The following is a 14,205-nucleotide window of genomic DNA, read 5'->3' as shown; positions in this document are numbered from 1 at the left end:
AATAGGTGTGGCTGCTCACATAGGGCATGCATAAAATAAAGCCAGTAAGCATTCAGCCATAGATGGAGGAGGGGCTCATGGGGACCCCCATATCACCCAAGGGACCTAATGGCTATCCAGGGTTGTTGAGGAAGAGAAAGTCATTGTCTTCAGTGATATAGCCACTAATGAGTTACTCATCGTCCAGTGGACAACTTCATACACATGCCAAAAAAGCAAAAAATATGATAGTGGGATGAAGACTAGGTGGGAGGAAGGTAGTGGAGGTGGAAGAAAGATGAGAGGGTAGAAAAATGAGTGACTATAATAAAATACATACACAAATAAAGTCATATATTATGAATATCTATAAAGGTATCAAATATTATATATGTATGAAATTGTCAAGTATTATTTTGATGGCTCCTCTCAGTTGTCAACTTGACTACATCTGGAATTAGCTAAAACTCAAGTGGCTTGGTACATCTGTGAGGGATATTTTTATTAATTAAATCATTTGAAGTGGGAAGATCTACTTCTATCTGGATCTTCTGAGGTGGTAAAATCTACCTCTAATCTAGGGCACACCTTCTTGTGGCAGCCTACATAAAGGACATGGAAGAAGGAAGCTTCCACTCTGCCTGCTTGCTCTCAGGGGCAAGTCTTCACTGGCATTAGAGCCTGCTTCTTTGGGATTCCAGTATATACTGAGACCAGCTGAGATATCCAGCCTTATGGACTGAACAACTACTGGATTCTTGGACTTTTCATTGGTAGACAGCCATTATTGGACTAGCTTGACAACCCTTGAAAGCCATCCTAATAAATCTTTTATATATATATATATATATATGTGTATATATATATATATATATACATATATATATATATATATATAGAGAGAGAGAGAGAGGGAGGGAGGAGGGAAGAGAGAAGGAGATTCTAAATACATAGGATATAGTTTTATTCTATAGGTTCTGTTCCTCTAGAGAACCTGGACTGATATAATTACATATGTGTGAAATTGTCATATATTATATACTTGTATGAGACTATATATTATACACATTTGTTAACATTTCCATATAGCATATACAAAACTGTCATTTATATACATGTATGAAATTGTCAAAGGACAACTGTTTTAATGATTTGGAGAACTTGAACAAGCAAGGTAAATGGATAATAATCAAAGATGGTTGGTTATGCCAGACACTTCTGCTAGGTCCTCCCTTCAAACATTCTACCTGAACTGTACCACTTAGTTCCCCAAAGGCATGTGAAAGGTACAAAGATAGAAAGGACACCTCAGCAATAGTTAAGGAAAAGAGACATCAAGACGAGGATTTTTCCTAGATAGAGGTGGTGGAAGTGTCAGTTCACCAGAGAAACACAGCAGCCATGAGAGGAGTGGATTAGGTGTGGTCTCCCCAGAACTTACAGGTCAAAACCCTAACCTATTATACCTATTTACCTATTATAAAAGTATTTGAAGATGAGGTTCTAGGATGCCTGTCATCTGCTTTTCTACAGCTAAAATATCCAAAACTGACAACTTATAGAAAGATCTGTTCTAGCTCACAGTTTGAAAGGGTTGACCCCATGGACACTTGGTCCTGTGATTCTGGGCCCATGTTGAGGCAGAACATCATGGAGTGGGCAATATATGGAGATTTTTTTATTCATGGTGGACAGGACTATGAGAGAGAAGGGGTGGGGGATAGAAAGGGGATGGGGCAGAAAAGCCTTTCAAAGACACACCTCTAGTAGCCTACTTCCTAGAGCCAAGCTTCACCTCTTCAAGGTACTGGTACCTCTCAAATCATCCAACCAGCTGTGAACCAAGCATTTAATATATGAACCTGTGGCACACACATCATATTCAAACCACATCAGAAATTAATAGGTCACTCATGTGAGGCCATCATGGTAGAATTAGCACCGCTGCTAGAGATGAGAGATTGAAATTCTCAAATCCCCATTCATTACCGCATCCCCACATGAGGACCCAGCAAGAAGACATCTGTTTGAAAACCAAGAAGAATGTTTTAGTGGGGCCTGAACAGGCCAAAAACTTGATCTTAGACTTCCCAGGCTGTACAGCTGTGATGGGTACATTTCTGTTGTTAAGTCCACTGAGACTGTGGTGTTTGTCATAGCAGCCCAAAATGACAAAGAAAATATCCAAATCTATATGTAGCAAATGACAGAAACCCAGACATATGAAACAACATCAACAGAACCAAGAGAAGAAGTGGGCAAACCTACAAATAGGAACTGATAATTGAACATTAAACCAGTGGGAGAAATCAGGAATTAATTTGAAAACAGGACCCAGACGACTAATCAAGTCAACTTAACTGGTGCTTACAGGACTCCATATCTAATAACTAAAATACCACTCACCAAAATGGACTGTGTGATATACAAGTCTCAAAACATACCTCTGTACTAATATAAGAAAAATATGCCTGCTCTAAAAATGCATTTAATTAAATTGGCAACTGGAAGGCATTTAGATTCCAAATATTGCTTAGACAATATACTTCTACATAGTCCATGCATCAAAAAGAAAACAAAATACATGGGAAATTTAAAAACAATTCAAAAGGAGCAGCCTGAAAGTATAAAATACATGGGAGTCAGAAGAGATGCCTCAGGGAGAAATGTATGGCTTGAAATGCTAATGCTAGAAAAGAAGAGTTCAAACCCATGGTAGACACTGCATTCTACCTCATAAAATAAGAAAATAAAGAAAAAACTACATTCAGAGCATAAAGGAGGAAATGCTAGAAATTATAGCAGAAGTCACAGCAACAAATCATAGACTCTCAACACCTCAACACTGTTGCTGTTAGTTTTTCCATTTGTCAGGGTTGTGCTTCCTGCTCCTGTAAACATAGTCAGTACCAGACCAGAGACTGTTCCTGGAGACAGTGCAGCAGATCCCAATGAACTGGAAGCTATGACTACAATTTGAACATCTGGGGAATCCATAAAGCAGCTCAACCAACAAAGAAAGTTGCTATGGTGATGGGAGTACTCACTGCTGACTACTGTAAGGAGCCTGGGCTTCTGCTATGAAGAGTCTACCTAGAAACTGGAAGAAGACTCATTGGAGCACTGGCCATCTCTGTCTAGCAGGAGTGAGCAGGCCACTGGAGGAAACATGAAGGTAATGACCAAGGCTCAGACCACTCAGTGACACCTGGATTGTGCCTCCCAGGAAGGGAACCCAAGCTGGCCCCCACACTCTATGGAAGTAAGGAGAAACAAGTGTATGTTCTGGAGGACTAGAAGACAAGCAGCAAACAGGACCTCAAGAGCAGCAAAGCCTTGGACTTTTTCTGACAATTTTTGTGTTGTCTTTGTGAATTGTTTGGCTGGCTGCTACTGGCAGAGAGAAACCTTAAGATAGAGGGAACTTGAAATTCCAATGAGGGCACGAGCAGTTCTGACGGGGAAATTGTCAGTGGCTTTCACTTGAGTCTCTTCATACTCTCAGCCCCATCTCCTATCCCAGAACTGCAGCAAAGAGTCCAGAAGAGCATGATCAGCCTCGAACAGTTCCTTGCTGTACTCCTACACTTATTCCTCCCTCTGTCCTGGGGTTCTTGATGTCACGGCATTGGGCTCCCTGTAGAAACATCTTTGTCCATCAAGCACAGAAGTGTGGAGAGAGAAGGCCTATAGGAATATCTTTGGACAGTGGGAGAAAAGCCCATAAATAATAGCTTCTTTCAAAGCTGAGGGGATAGTACCATTGGTAAAGTGCTTGCCGCCCAAGCCTAGAGTCTGAGTGCTATCCCCAGCAACCATATAGAGGTCAGGTAGAGAGACATGCACTTGTAATCCCAGAACTGGGAGGGGAAGACAGGTAGGTCCCTGGAACTTGCTAGCCAGCCAGCTTAGCCTAATCATTGAGCCTCAGCTCCCAGTCAGTGACCCTGCCACAAAAACAAGATGGGCCCTTCCTGAGGACTAACATCTGAGGTTGACCTCTGACCGCCAACACAACACACACACACACACACACACACACACACACACACACATATATATATGCACACACAGAGAGAATGTGAGAGAGAGAGAGAGAGAGAGAGAGAGAGAGAGAGACAGAGAGAGAGAGACAGAGACAGACAGAGAGAGACAGAGAGAGAGAGACAGAGAAGGAGAGTTCTTCTTGTCTCAGGAAAGGCACGTTTTAAGTCTCAGAAGGTTCTGAGTGATGGAACCTGCAGCCATCAACTTAATAGAAGCCCTGCTCTGCTGAATTGTCTCCTTCCCTGGTTCCCTCCTCCTGCTCTTTGCTCTGGGTCTCCTCCCAAATGAATTGTTCTCACGTGTCTTTGTCCTTACTTTGAGGAAAACCCAGTTGGGACACAGATTTTCATACTAGAATATTGATTCCCCTGACCACACAGAGCTGTGGTAACTCTTCATGTCTTTTAGAAAGGATTTAACACAACTTAGAGTCCATGTATTTGGATAAGGCCACCCCACTTGGGAGAATGAAGGCTGGCAGTTTTCCCTAGGGAAGATGTCCTTCCAACTTGACCCCATTGCTAATGGCCCCTTCTTGCCCATGGTTTCTTCTCTTTAGGAGTTCCATTTCTTTGAAACAAACAAACAAGCCAAACATGTAGCTTATCTTTTCACATTAACTCTCCTTGGAAGGTGCCTGGTGCACTAAAGGATTAGCAAACCTCATTTCCCTAAGATGATCCTTCAACCCTCTAGTTACATTTCATTTGTTTTCTTTGCTATTTCACAGTCTCTGAACCATGTTTTCCTCTTTTTAAATGGACAGACTGTTTTCTTTGGCACAGCCCCAGAGTACAGCAACAGTTAAAGTCGCTGCTATGTGAAAGATCTGTATTTGTTTAGAATTTACTCCGAAGGCCGTGAGAGCAAGCGACCTGGATTTTAGAAGCAGCCCCAGGAAATTCACAGTATTTTCTTTCCTGTCTTCTTGCCAGGATGCTGGCTTTTCTTTGGCCAATGGCAAGTTGCAGTAAGGTCAAAATTTAATGCTAGCTGGGCTCCCCTAAGCCATCAGCCACCTTGCTTTCTCCCTTACCCTGATGGTATAGACAGCAGAAACAGCGAGAGGAAACGACAGCATGGGCTTGGGCTTTCACATGACAGCTGAGACAAACAATCTTCCGGATCTATTTTGGAAGTATATATAACCCAGTGAAGGAGAGGGATTGACTCTGCACATACACATCCATCAGACCTTGAAGAGTGATCCAATCTAGGTTAAAAAACAAAATGAACCTCAAGGGAACCCTGCAACCAACCCATAAAGGATGAAAGAGAATGCTGAAGCAGGAGACTCAGGATTGAACGTGAAGACTGACAGAGACATTTGAACAATGGGTAGCTCACATCACTTGATGGGAAGTGGTGTGTGCTTTCCAACTTACAAAAGGTTAGAAATCCAGATTCCTTGTCTCAGGAGGAACACAGGAGTGTCACTGGCCTTGGTTTGGGAGACAGAGGTCAGAGATAGAATTTGATCTACTTTTAGCTTCATTATCAAAATGTTTTCTTAGCATGGCAAATAATGTTTAAAAACATTCGTGTATATAGAGCATGCCTGGTGTTGACTTTGTCCACTTGACTCTCAGTCATTAAGAAAAGCTGCCAGGGTTCAGAAGCACAGGGTTCAAATGCTGGCACTTGTCATGGGAACCTCTCTGAAGTCTGCCTTCAGGATGCTCTGGTAATCTGGTTGTAGAAGCTCTGCTTCATGTTCTCTGATTTTTTTTTCTTATGAAACAACTCTTTGTACTTACTTCCTGGACAGTAAATAACTGGGTTCTGCAGCCTCCCTAGTCAATCCCTAAGGATGTACTCCACAAATTACCTTCAAGCTTGTTTATTTTGCTTTATCTTCTCCAGGATACAGGGAATAACAGAAGTTGCTTTTGTTCAGGATGACTTAGCCATTCATTTCATTTTTCTTTGCTGCCTTCTAACTCATAAGAAGGGTTGATAATTAAGGTTTTACTCTAAAGACTTTTGTTTGGGTTTTGAGACAAGGCCTGTAGCTTAGGTTTATAGAGCCAAGGATGAATTTTAACTTCACATCATCTGCCTCTATCACCTAAGTGCTGGGGTAACAGGTGTACAGCACCATGCCCAGCTTTTGTAGTGCTGGGGACTGAACTTGGGGCTCTGTGCGTGCTAGCCAAGTACTCTACCAACTCAGCCACTTCACCAGCCCCATCCTAAAGATATTCAAAATGTGAACAAGTCCAACAGATGGTGACTTTAGAGAAAAAATGGCCCATCTTATGGAGAGCAGAATTGTACAGCAAAGAAGGAAGTAAGGAAAAGAGGACAGAAGGAAGGAAGGAAAGAAGGAAGCCAAGAAGGAAGCAGGGAGGGAAGGAGTAGGCAAGTTTTCCTAGGTTCCATTTTTAAAAATAAGATTATAGGGAATGGAAATTAGTGAGCAAAGTTTCATTACCATTAGCAAGGATGTCTTTAGGAAATATGTTGCAGTTACAGACAGCAAATGGCTATCATAATCTTCCTTATTTCATGAGAATAACAGTCCTTCCATATTTAAAAATGAAATCATATTTTTAGAACATATGGTTGGTTGACTAAGTCCAACAGTTAGTTATAAATCTACTGACAAATTTTGGTTGAACTGTTGTGCATTATAGAGGCAGAACGGCTGTTTGAGAGAACTTTCCATTTTCAGCTGCAAGTCAAGGCATTTTGTACAGACACAAAGTTGGGTCACTGGTCTGTTGCCCAATTGGGGACCATGATACAGGGTACTTTCCTCTCAGATCACCATCAGAATGTCAGCATTTTCTGCGTCTTGAGTGGTGTGTCTTCTGCCTACAACCCACCTTCTTGCCTTCCACAGAGTATTTATTTATCTCTGTTCTATCTATCTATATTCCTCAACTCCTACCACTCTCCCCTTTAATTGATTTTTTTCCCCTTGCTTTCAGTTGGTTTTTACATTTTTTGGTGTTGGCAAAACAAAAGAGAAAACTCATAAATCTTACCATCTCCACCAAGGATAAATATAAGAACATTCCAGCAGTCACTGTTAAGATCCAGTCTTGGACACGTGGATCAGCGGACACTGAGAGACCAATGTAGAGTCCTATGTAGGCGGTCAGGGCACTTATAAAATTCATCAGGATGGCAGTCCTGATGGAGAGTCCCGAACTTAAGAGCACAGCGAAGTCTCCTGGAGTTTGGGGTGGAGGAGGGGCAGGGATGACCATCATTTATTTGAAGATGCTTTTGACAAATTCACGTCCTACTAGTTTATGTTTTGAATTGAGCAAGCGGAACTGATTAGGAGAGCAAAGATGAATGATCAGTTGGTGAGGCACAGCCACCCACATCTCTGGGGCTCACTGCCCAGTTGAGTTGAGGCTGGAAATGGATCTATCCTTTTCCTAAATATATCCCTTCCAGAGAGGTCTGTGGTCTGTTCTCCAATCTCTGAGACTCTGCAGCATTTTCAACTGAGAAAAATGGAACCTAAAGGCACCCTCTAGGCTGATGTTCCTCAGTTCATTCCTGTCGTTGCTTTGGCCTAGACCCTTGCCAGGAGAATCGTGATGCAATACAGGCTTTTATGACTTATTTATTTGGGGTCTGTTGTAGGGAAAGAGGAAAACTGCTTAATCAGAGTTTTTTAAATCCTTCAAAAGTTGATTTGAGAAACAAAACCCCTCTTTAGAAAACTGTTTTCTACAATGACCAGAGAATACCATCCCTTCTTTTCTTTCCATACCTTTGTGCCAAATCTAGTGTCTATTTCTTAGTCTCCATCACCAAACAGAGGCTGAAATTGAAGAGAGATAACATGTGGGGCTCCATTCCCTAATTCTATTGCATAACTGGTCCCAGAAATATCTTGAGATACCACCATACTGGCCTTCTACACATTGCTACACTGCCCCATGATTTGAGGTTGAGGGTCAAGGACCATACCACTAGCCACTAGTGTAGTAGCTTAACACATGGCCATAGGGTTTGATTCCAAGAACAGTTAAATTTTAATGGGCCCAGAAAGGACCTTGGCTAATGTGGGTCAATAATAACTTGGTAACGAGACTTTGGGGAATGGAGATTGAACACAAGAGGGCAAGGGTGGCCCATGGGACAACATGAATTTGAAATTGAAAGCATAAGCATGAGCATGTCCTCTTTCTTGCTCTGATTAAACACTCTAAAAACTTAGGGGAAGAAAGGCTTTGTCTTGATTATACTTCCATGTCACAGTCCATCATTGAGGGAAGTCAGGGCAGCAACTCAAGCAAGATCTTGAAGCAGAGACCTTAGAGGAATGCTGCTTGCTAGCTCACTCCCAGTTCATGCTTGGCTAGCTTTCTTATACAGCTTAAAACCATCTTCTCAGGGAATGCTGTTGCCCACCATGGGCTAGGCTCTCCTAGCCCATCAATGAACAATGAAGACAATCCCTCACAGACATGCTCACAGGACACCAATCTCATCTAGGCAATCCCTCAATGTACATACCCTTCTGAGGTGACTCTAGGCTATGTCAAATTGACAATAAAGCCAATTGGGTGAAGGCCTCTCTCTAGGACACCTGTGTAGGCAGCAAACCCTCCACTAATTCTAGGCCTGTTTCAGAAATCCTTATTTTAGTCAGTCTTGGTTTCTAGGAAGCAGGATTGGTATACAAGGTAACCAAGTTTATACAGTAAAAGCATCTCCTGAATATCTGGTACCTTATACATGTTGCTTCAGTTTTATGCTTAGCCTTAATTATTCTGTATTAATCAGGTTGATTCATGCTTCTATTTTAATTTAAATTATTGTTTTATCTCACAGGCCCATTTTCTGGCACAATGGTTTCTCTCTTAACATGTTTACTATATTTAACATGCAGACTTTATAATTTATGCTGAAGTTCTTTAGAATGAGACTTCTCTGAATGACTCTCTTCTGTACTGAATTAGCTGGAATTCCTGGGGCATGGTTCTTGACCCTTGGAAAGAAGAAAAGAAGCCCCCTTGAGCTTTATCTAGAGGTACAATGTCTTTGTTTGTTTAGTTGGTTGGTTTTAGTTTTGTTTTGCTTTGCTATGCTATGGTTTAAATAAATTAAAAATTGAAAAATAATGTTACTATGTTTTAAAGTCTAGAGAAGAATCCAAGCAAACTATTGCTGGGGATGTATAGGACACCCTCAAGAGGCAGGAACACTTACCCATTTCATGTGGAATTTCATGACACAAAATAGCAATTGTTGTGGTCACTCCTGACTCCAATGAAGATGAGAAGGCTGTCCCTATTACTAGGCCATCTGCAAAATTGTGCAGGCTATCCCCAACCAGTATCATGATTGCCAATAAGCTGATAGTTTTGCCTAAAGAACCAAATGAAGGAGTGAGAAGTATTAACAAAGCTCTACAGATACGAGTTCCTTCCCATCTGAGCACCTTTCCCATCCACTCTGACATTCTCACATTGCACTTCATTAATCAGCCCTACTATATTCTGCTTTAAAAAAAAAAGCCAGAACTGGAAATGAAATGTGGTACTCAGTAAACTTGAAATGGCCGCTGTGTTTTAACTGCTTTGACCAATTATTAAATAAATGATGTGCTGACATTTGACCTTTTCATTTTATTAAGCTAAGCTATGGTGATTTGAATGAGAATGGGCCCTGTATATCATATGTTTGAATGTTTGGTCCCCAATTGGTGCAACTGCTTGGTAAGGGTTGGAAGATGCTACCCCACTGAAGGAGGCATCTCCAGGGACAGGCTCTGTTTCATTCTGGGTGCCCTCTCTACCTTCTACTTGTTGTGTGAGATATGCGCACTCTGCTGTTCCTGCCAACATGCCTTTCTTCCACCATCATGGACTCTAACCCTCTGAAGCCATAACTAAAACTAAACGCCTTCTTTTAGAAGTTGCCTCGGTCATGGTGTTTTGTCACATCAATAGAAAAGTAACTAATACATATACCAAAGATAAAATCTAAAGCAGTGATACAAACCCTAAAACATTACCAATACCTTTTCTTCCATGGTCTTTGCAAGGCAGTCTAAGATAATTTAAGAACCCCGCTGTGTGCAGGACACTGATGACCCTCACATTATTCATATGTTGAAACTTGACTTTCTGATGTGATGCTATGAGGAAGTAGAGCCTTAGGGAAGTTGCTAGGTGATAAGATGGGGCTACTGCCTTACCCTGCTTGCCATGTGAGGGCACAATGAGAAGACACCATCCCTGAACCAGAAAGGGGGCCCTTACTTCACCTTGACTTTGGCGATTCAGGTTCCAGATACTGGAAAAGAAATTTCTATTGTCTATAAATCACCTATATATAGAAATTTGTTGGCTCATAGCAACAAATTTCTGGTAGTAGATTGAGTCAACTTTCCCAGTGGGTTACCACTGGCGTGCTGTTGACCATCCAGAGCTCTTGCTCTGAACCTGATGCTCCTGTACCACTCTGCTCAGTATACTTTCTGTCATCATGAGATTATTGTGTTGTCTGACCCGACTGGGGTTAATGACTCTCCTAAACTGCCTTCTTTGCTCCCCAACTGTGTCTGCAACAGAATCACAATCAACTCATCCAGCTCCCAAGTTATCTTTGTAACAATTACTCTCTGTACTTGTCTATCTGCAAAATAACTTTCAGTACCAGACCAGTTAGATACTGAACAAAATGAAGAGATGTTTTCATTTACATAGGATTACATTATATTGTGCTTGCTATCTGCTTAGTAGTTGACGAAAAGATGATCATAATGGGTTTTAATAATGCATTTTAATAGAAATAATTTCTATTTAAAAAAAACAATTACATAATGCAACCCTATGAACTTGAGCAACTAACAAAAAGTTCTTTGAGAATAACACTTGTTCTGACAGTAAGATACCTGGGTTATTTCAGTTAGTAAGAATAAACATCTAAAACTTCATTATTCAGCTTCAAATACACTGTGAAAGTAGCTGTTGCCACTACTAGAACTGAATATATTTTCTGAATAATTGTACTTAGCATAAACAGGAATAGGGCAGTTTCTCAGCCATTGGCATTCCTAGCCTAAGAATGAGAGGTTCTGTTGTATTTTGTAGTAAGAATGTGATTTGACACACTGTATATTGAATTAAGTGATGAACATAGTTTATATTTTCAAGCAAGAAATAGCTGAATTGACTGTCTTACAAAGATGGTCTGTGAAATTGACTTCTAAAGCTCATACTTGTTTGCAAATATTAAGAATTAAATTAATGTGTTAGGGTATATAGTTCCGTGGTAGAGCTTTTTTCTGGCATGTATGAGGGACTAGGTTTAATCTCCAGTCTGGAAAACAAAAGTATAGAACAAACCTATTCCTTTTTCAGGGCTTAATAACTTATTTAATCCTTTGTTTAAACTAGAGTAAGGTCAGGAAGTCATCATAAACACACAGAACAAATACCAAATTTTTGAATTCAGGAGGTTCACTCCAACATTGCCTGAAAGTTCTCAGCCTCTTATGGCACTATCATATCACTTAGCTGTTCCTGCCAGTTTTCAAGAACAAAGTTTCTTTTTACAAAATAATTTAATTTAAAGTGATATATTATAGCAGAGCTGCCTGCAAATAAAACTGTTTTCCTTATGCCTACATGTAATTTTGATACTGATAAAATACATTCAAGTGCAAGATTTTCAGCAGTCATTTTCAGCAGTCTAGCCCTTTCTAGGAAACTGTATGGCCTATTTTCATTGTCTATTACTTTATTATCTCTGGTTACAGGCTTCTAAATGTCACAATATGGAAATGCAAGAAGACACAAGTCAAATACACACATTTGCACGTAAACCACAAACAACACACCACACACCTATGCATATTCAGCATGATCTTTTATGCATTTAATGGGAGATAAGCATTTGCTGACAATTTAATATACTTGACACCAAAATATAATATTTCACATTTGTTCATGCACCTGGCAGTCTTCAGAGTCACGCATGTCTGAACTATCTGAGATTCTCTGCCATGAAGCACGGGCTAGAACTAATCCGATTTAGGGTTTTGCTTATTTAGATCAGACTGTGGAGAGGATTTTCACATCCTTTCTTCTGAAATACAAGTTGAGTCCCACCAACGAGGCAACACAAAAGAAGTGACCACATAGTTGAAGCTAACTCAGTGTTTTCCTGGCGAGCGGCAGCTGAGTGTTCTAATTTGGATTTACTCACTGTTCATTCTGTATGCCATGCATGATACCTGCAGTGGGAAGATGATTGGCGTGAAATGGCTGTTGCTCCCTGGTGTGGTTTCCACACTCTGCTCCTAATTTGACTTGGCATATCCTTTCCCCCACTCCCTTTCCTTTATTTCAAAAGTAAAAACAACAAAGCTTGACATAGACCCTCTCTGTGCCAAATATTCCACATTCATGCTGGGACTAAAAATTATACAAGGATTAAATAATATCCTTGCCGGGCGGTGGTGGCGCACGCCTTTAATCCCAGCACTCGGGAGGCAGAGCCAGGCGGATCTCTGTGAGTTCGAGGCCAGCCTGGGCTACCAAGTGAGTTCCAGGAGAGGCGCAAAGCTACACAGAGAAACCCTGTCTCGAAAAACCAAAAAAAAATAAAAAAATAAATAAATAAATAAATAAATAAATAAATAAATAAATAAATAAATAAATAAATAAATAATATCCTTGAGCTGTAGAGATGGCTCAGCAGTTAGGAACCTTAGCCACTCTTCCAGAGGACCCAAGTTTGATTCCCGGTACCTACATGGTGGCTCACAACCATCTTTAACTCCAGTTCTAGGAGCTCTGACACCCTCCTCTGACCACCAAGGGCACTTCATTCATAAAGAGTACAGACACACAGGCAGACAAAATATTCACATACATAAAACATTTTTTAAAGATATTTACAAAAGAATTAAACAGTGTCCTGGAAGCAGAATGGTACAGAATAAGAAATTAAATATTTTAAACCAAATTAGTAAATTACAAGACTTAGTAAAGCTGAAAAAAAGCAAGCACTGTCATAATAACATCTATGGTAGTAATATGTGTTTATTCTTATTAGTATTTACATTCCAAGCTACATGGCAAACTACAGGCAATGAAGATGTGCTTCTCTTCTCCAGTGCATACACAAAGCCTCAAGCATAGCACATCTTCAGACTATTTTGTCCATGCTGGTGATCAAATTCAGGGCCATATACATGCCAGGCAAACGCTTTACCACTGAGCTACAGCCTCAACTCCCCAAAGTACATCTTGAATGAATAAAAGAATTGAGAGACTCCATCTATGTATGCATGGATGAGCACAAGGAAATTTTGATGCAATATCATTGCCCTTTTTCCTGGATGCTAGAACTCACTAGCTGTGTAACTTCTCCAACAACTGGTTTCTTCATTTGTATAACTTAACAGTACTTACTCTTACTTCATCGTGCTATGGGAGAATCAAGTGAGATAATCCATTCCAAGTGATTACCATAGTACCTCACATATAAGAAGTTTTCATTCCATGATAACTTCTTATACTTGATCACCTAATTTACTATGGTAGAATTGGAGTAGCTAGTTATGACTGACTAGCATTCAAACATCATGAAGTTTTTGTTACAAAAAAGTAACATAAATAGGAAAAGTGCAGGTGTTAGAGCAACTGATGAAAATCACACCAAACACAAACAAAACTTCAAAGACTTATCCAGAAACATAAGCAAAGAAGAATGAAGGTAGAAAGTACATACATTAAATTCATAAATAAGAGAGACAAACCAAGCCTGATGGTTCATGACTGTGTGCCCAGCTCTTAGGAGGCTGAGGCGAGAGGGTTGCCATGAGTGACCAGTCAGCTGGCCTACATAATGAGTTCCAGGCCAGTCTAGCTAGAGGGTGAGACCCTGTCTCAAATAAAAATCTTCCTCCCCACAACAGAAATAAATTAATTGAGGAAATCACTGGAATAAATATTGATAGTTAACCATCAGACAAATAAATGAGTCATAGAATAAGACGTGAGTGAAAACCACTGACTGGGATGCGGCTGTTTCAGTGACAGTGTGACAAATGAAACAGCTCTTGAGAGAAAATAAGAATGTAATTCTGCCTCCATAAGTAACAGTGAATTAGCCAGGCCACAGTAGCACATGCCTTTAATCCCAGCACTCTGGAGGCAGAGACAGGTGGATCTATGTGAGTTCGAGGCTACCCTG

At 40.5% G+C, this 14,205-nt stretch overlaps 1 protein-coding gene across 4 annotated transcripts in view; it reads right to left on the bottom strand.

The window, feature by feature from the left end:
* Slc39a12 (solute carrier family 39 member 12) overlaps positions 1–14,205 on the bottom strand; it is an 84,025-nt gene that overhangs the window by 12,381 nt on the left and 57,439 nt on the right. For 2 of the 4 annotated variants that reach the window (XM_059262448.1, XM_059262450.1), the window contains 2 exons: positions 9,205–9,363; positions 7,017–7,204 (listed from right to left, as the gene is read on the bottom strand). The exons of 1 other annotated variant lie outside the window; for it this stretch is intronic. In XM_059262448.1, the coding sequence (XP_059118431.1) occupies positions 7,017–7,204; positions 9,205–9,363 (347 nt within the window). The remainder of the gene's footprint in view (positions 1–7,016; positions 7,205–9,204; positions 9,364–14,205) is intronic. One more of the 4 variants, XM_059262449.1, reaches the window with a different exon arrangement.

This window comes from Peromyscus eremicus, chromosome 5 (assembly GCF_949786415.1).
Source record: "Peromyscus eremicus chromosome 5, PerEre_H2_v1, whole genome shotgun sequence".
Taxonomy (NCBI): domain Eukaryota; kingdom Metazoa; phylum Chordata; class Mammalia; order Rodentia; family Cricetidae; genus Peromyscus; species Peromyscus eremicus.
The sequence above is the reverse complement of the archived record's forward strand: the minus strand, read 5'-3'. Positions and strand labels throughout refer to the sequence as shown.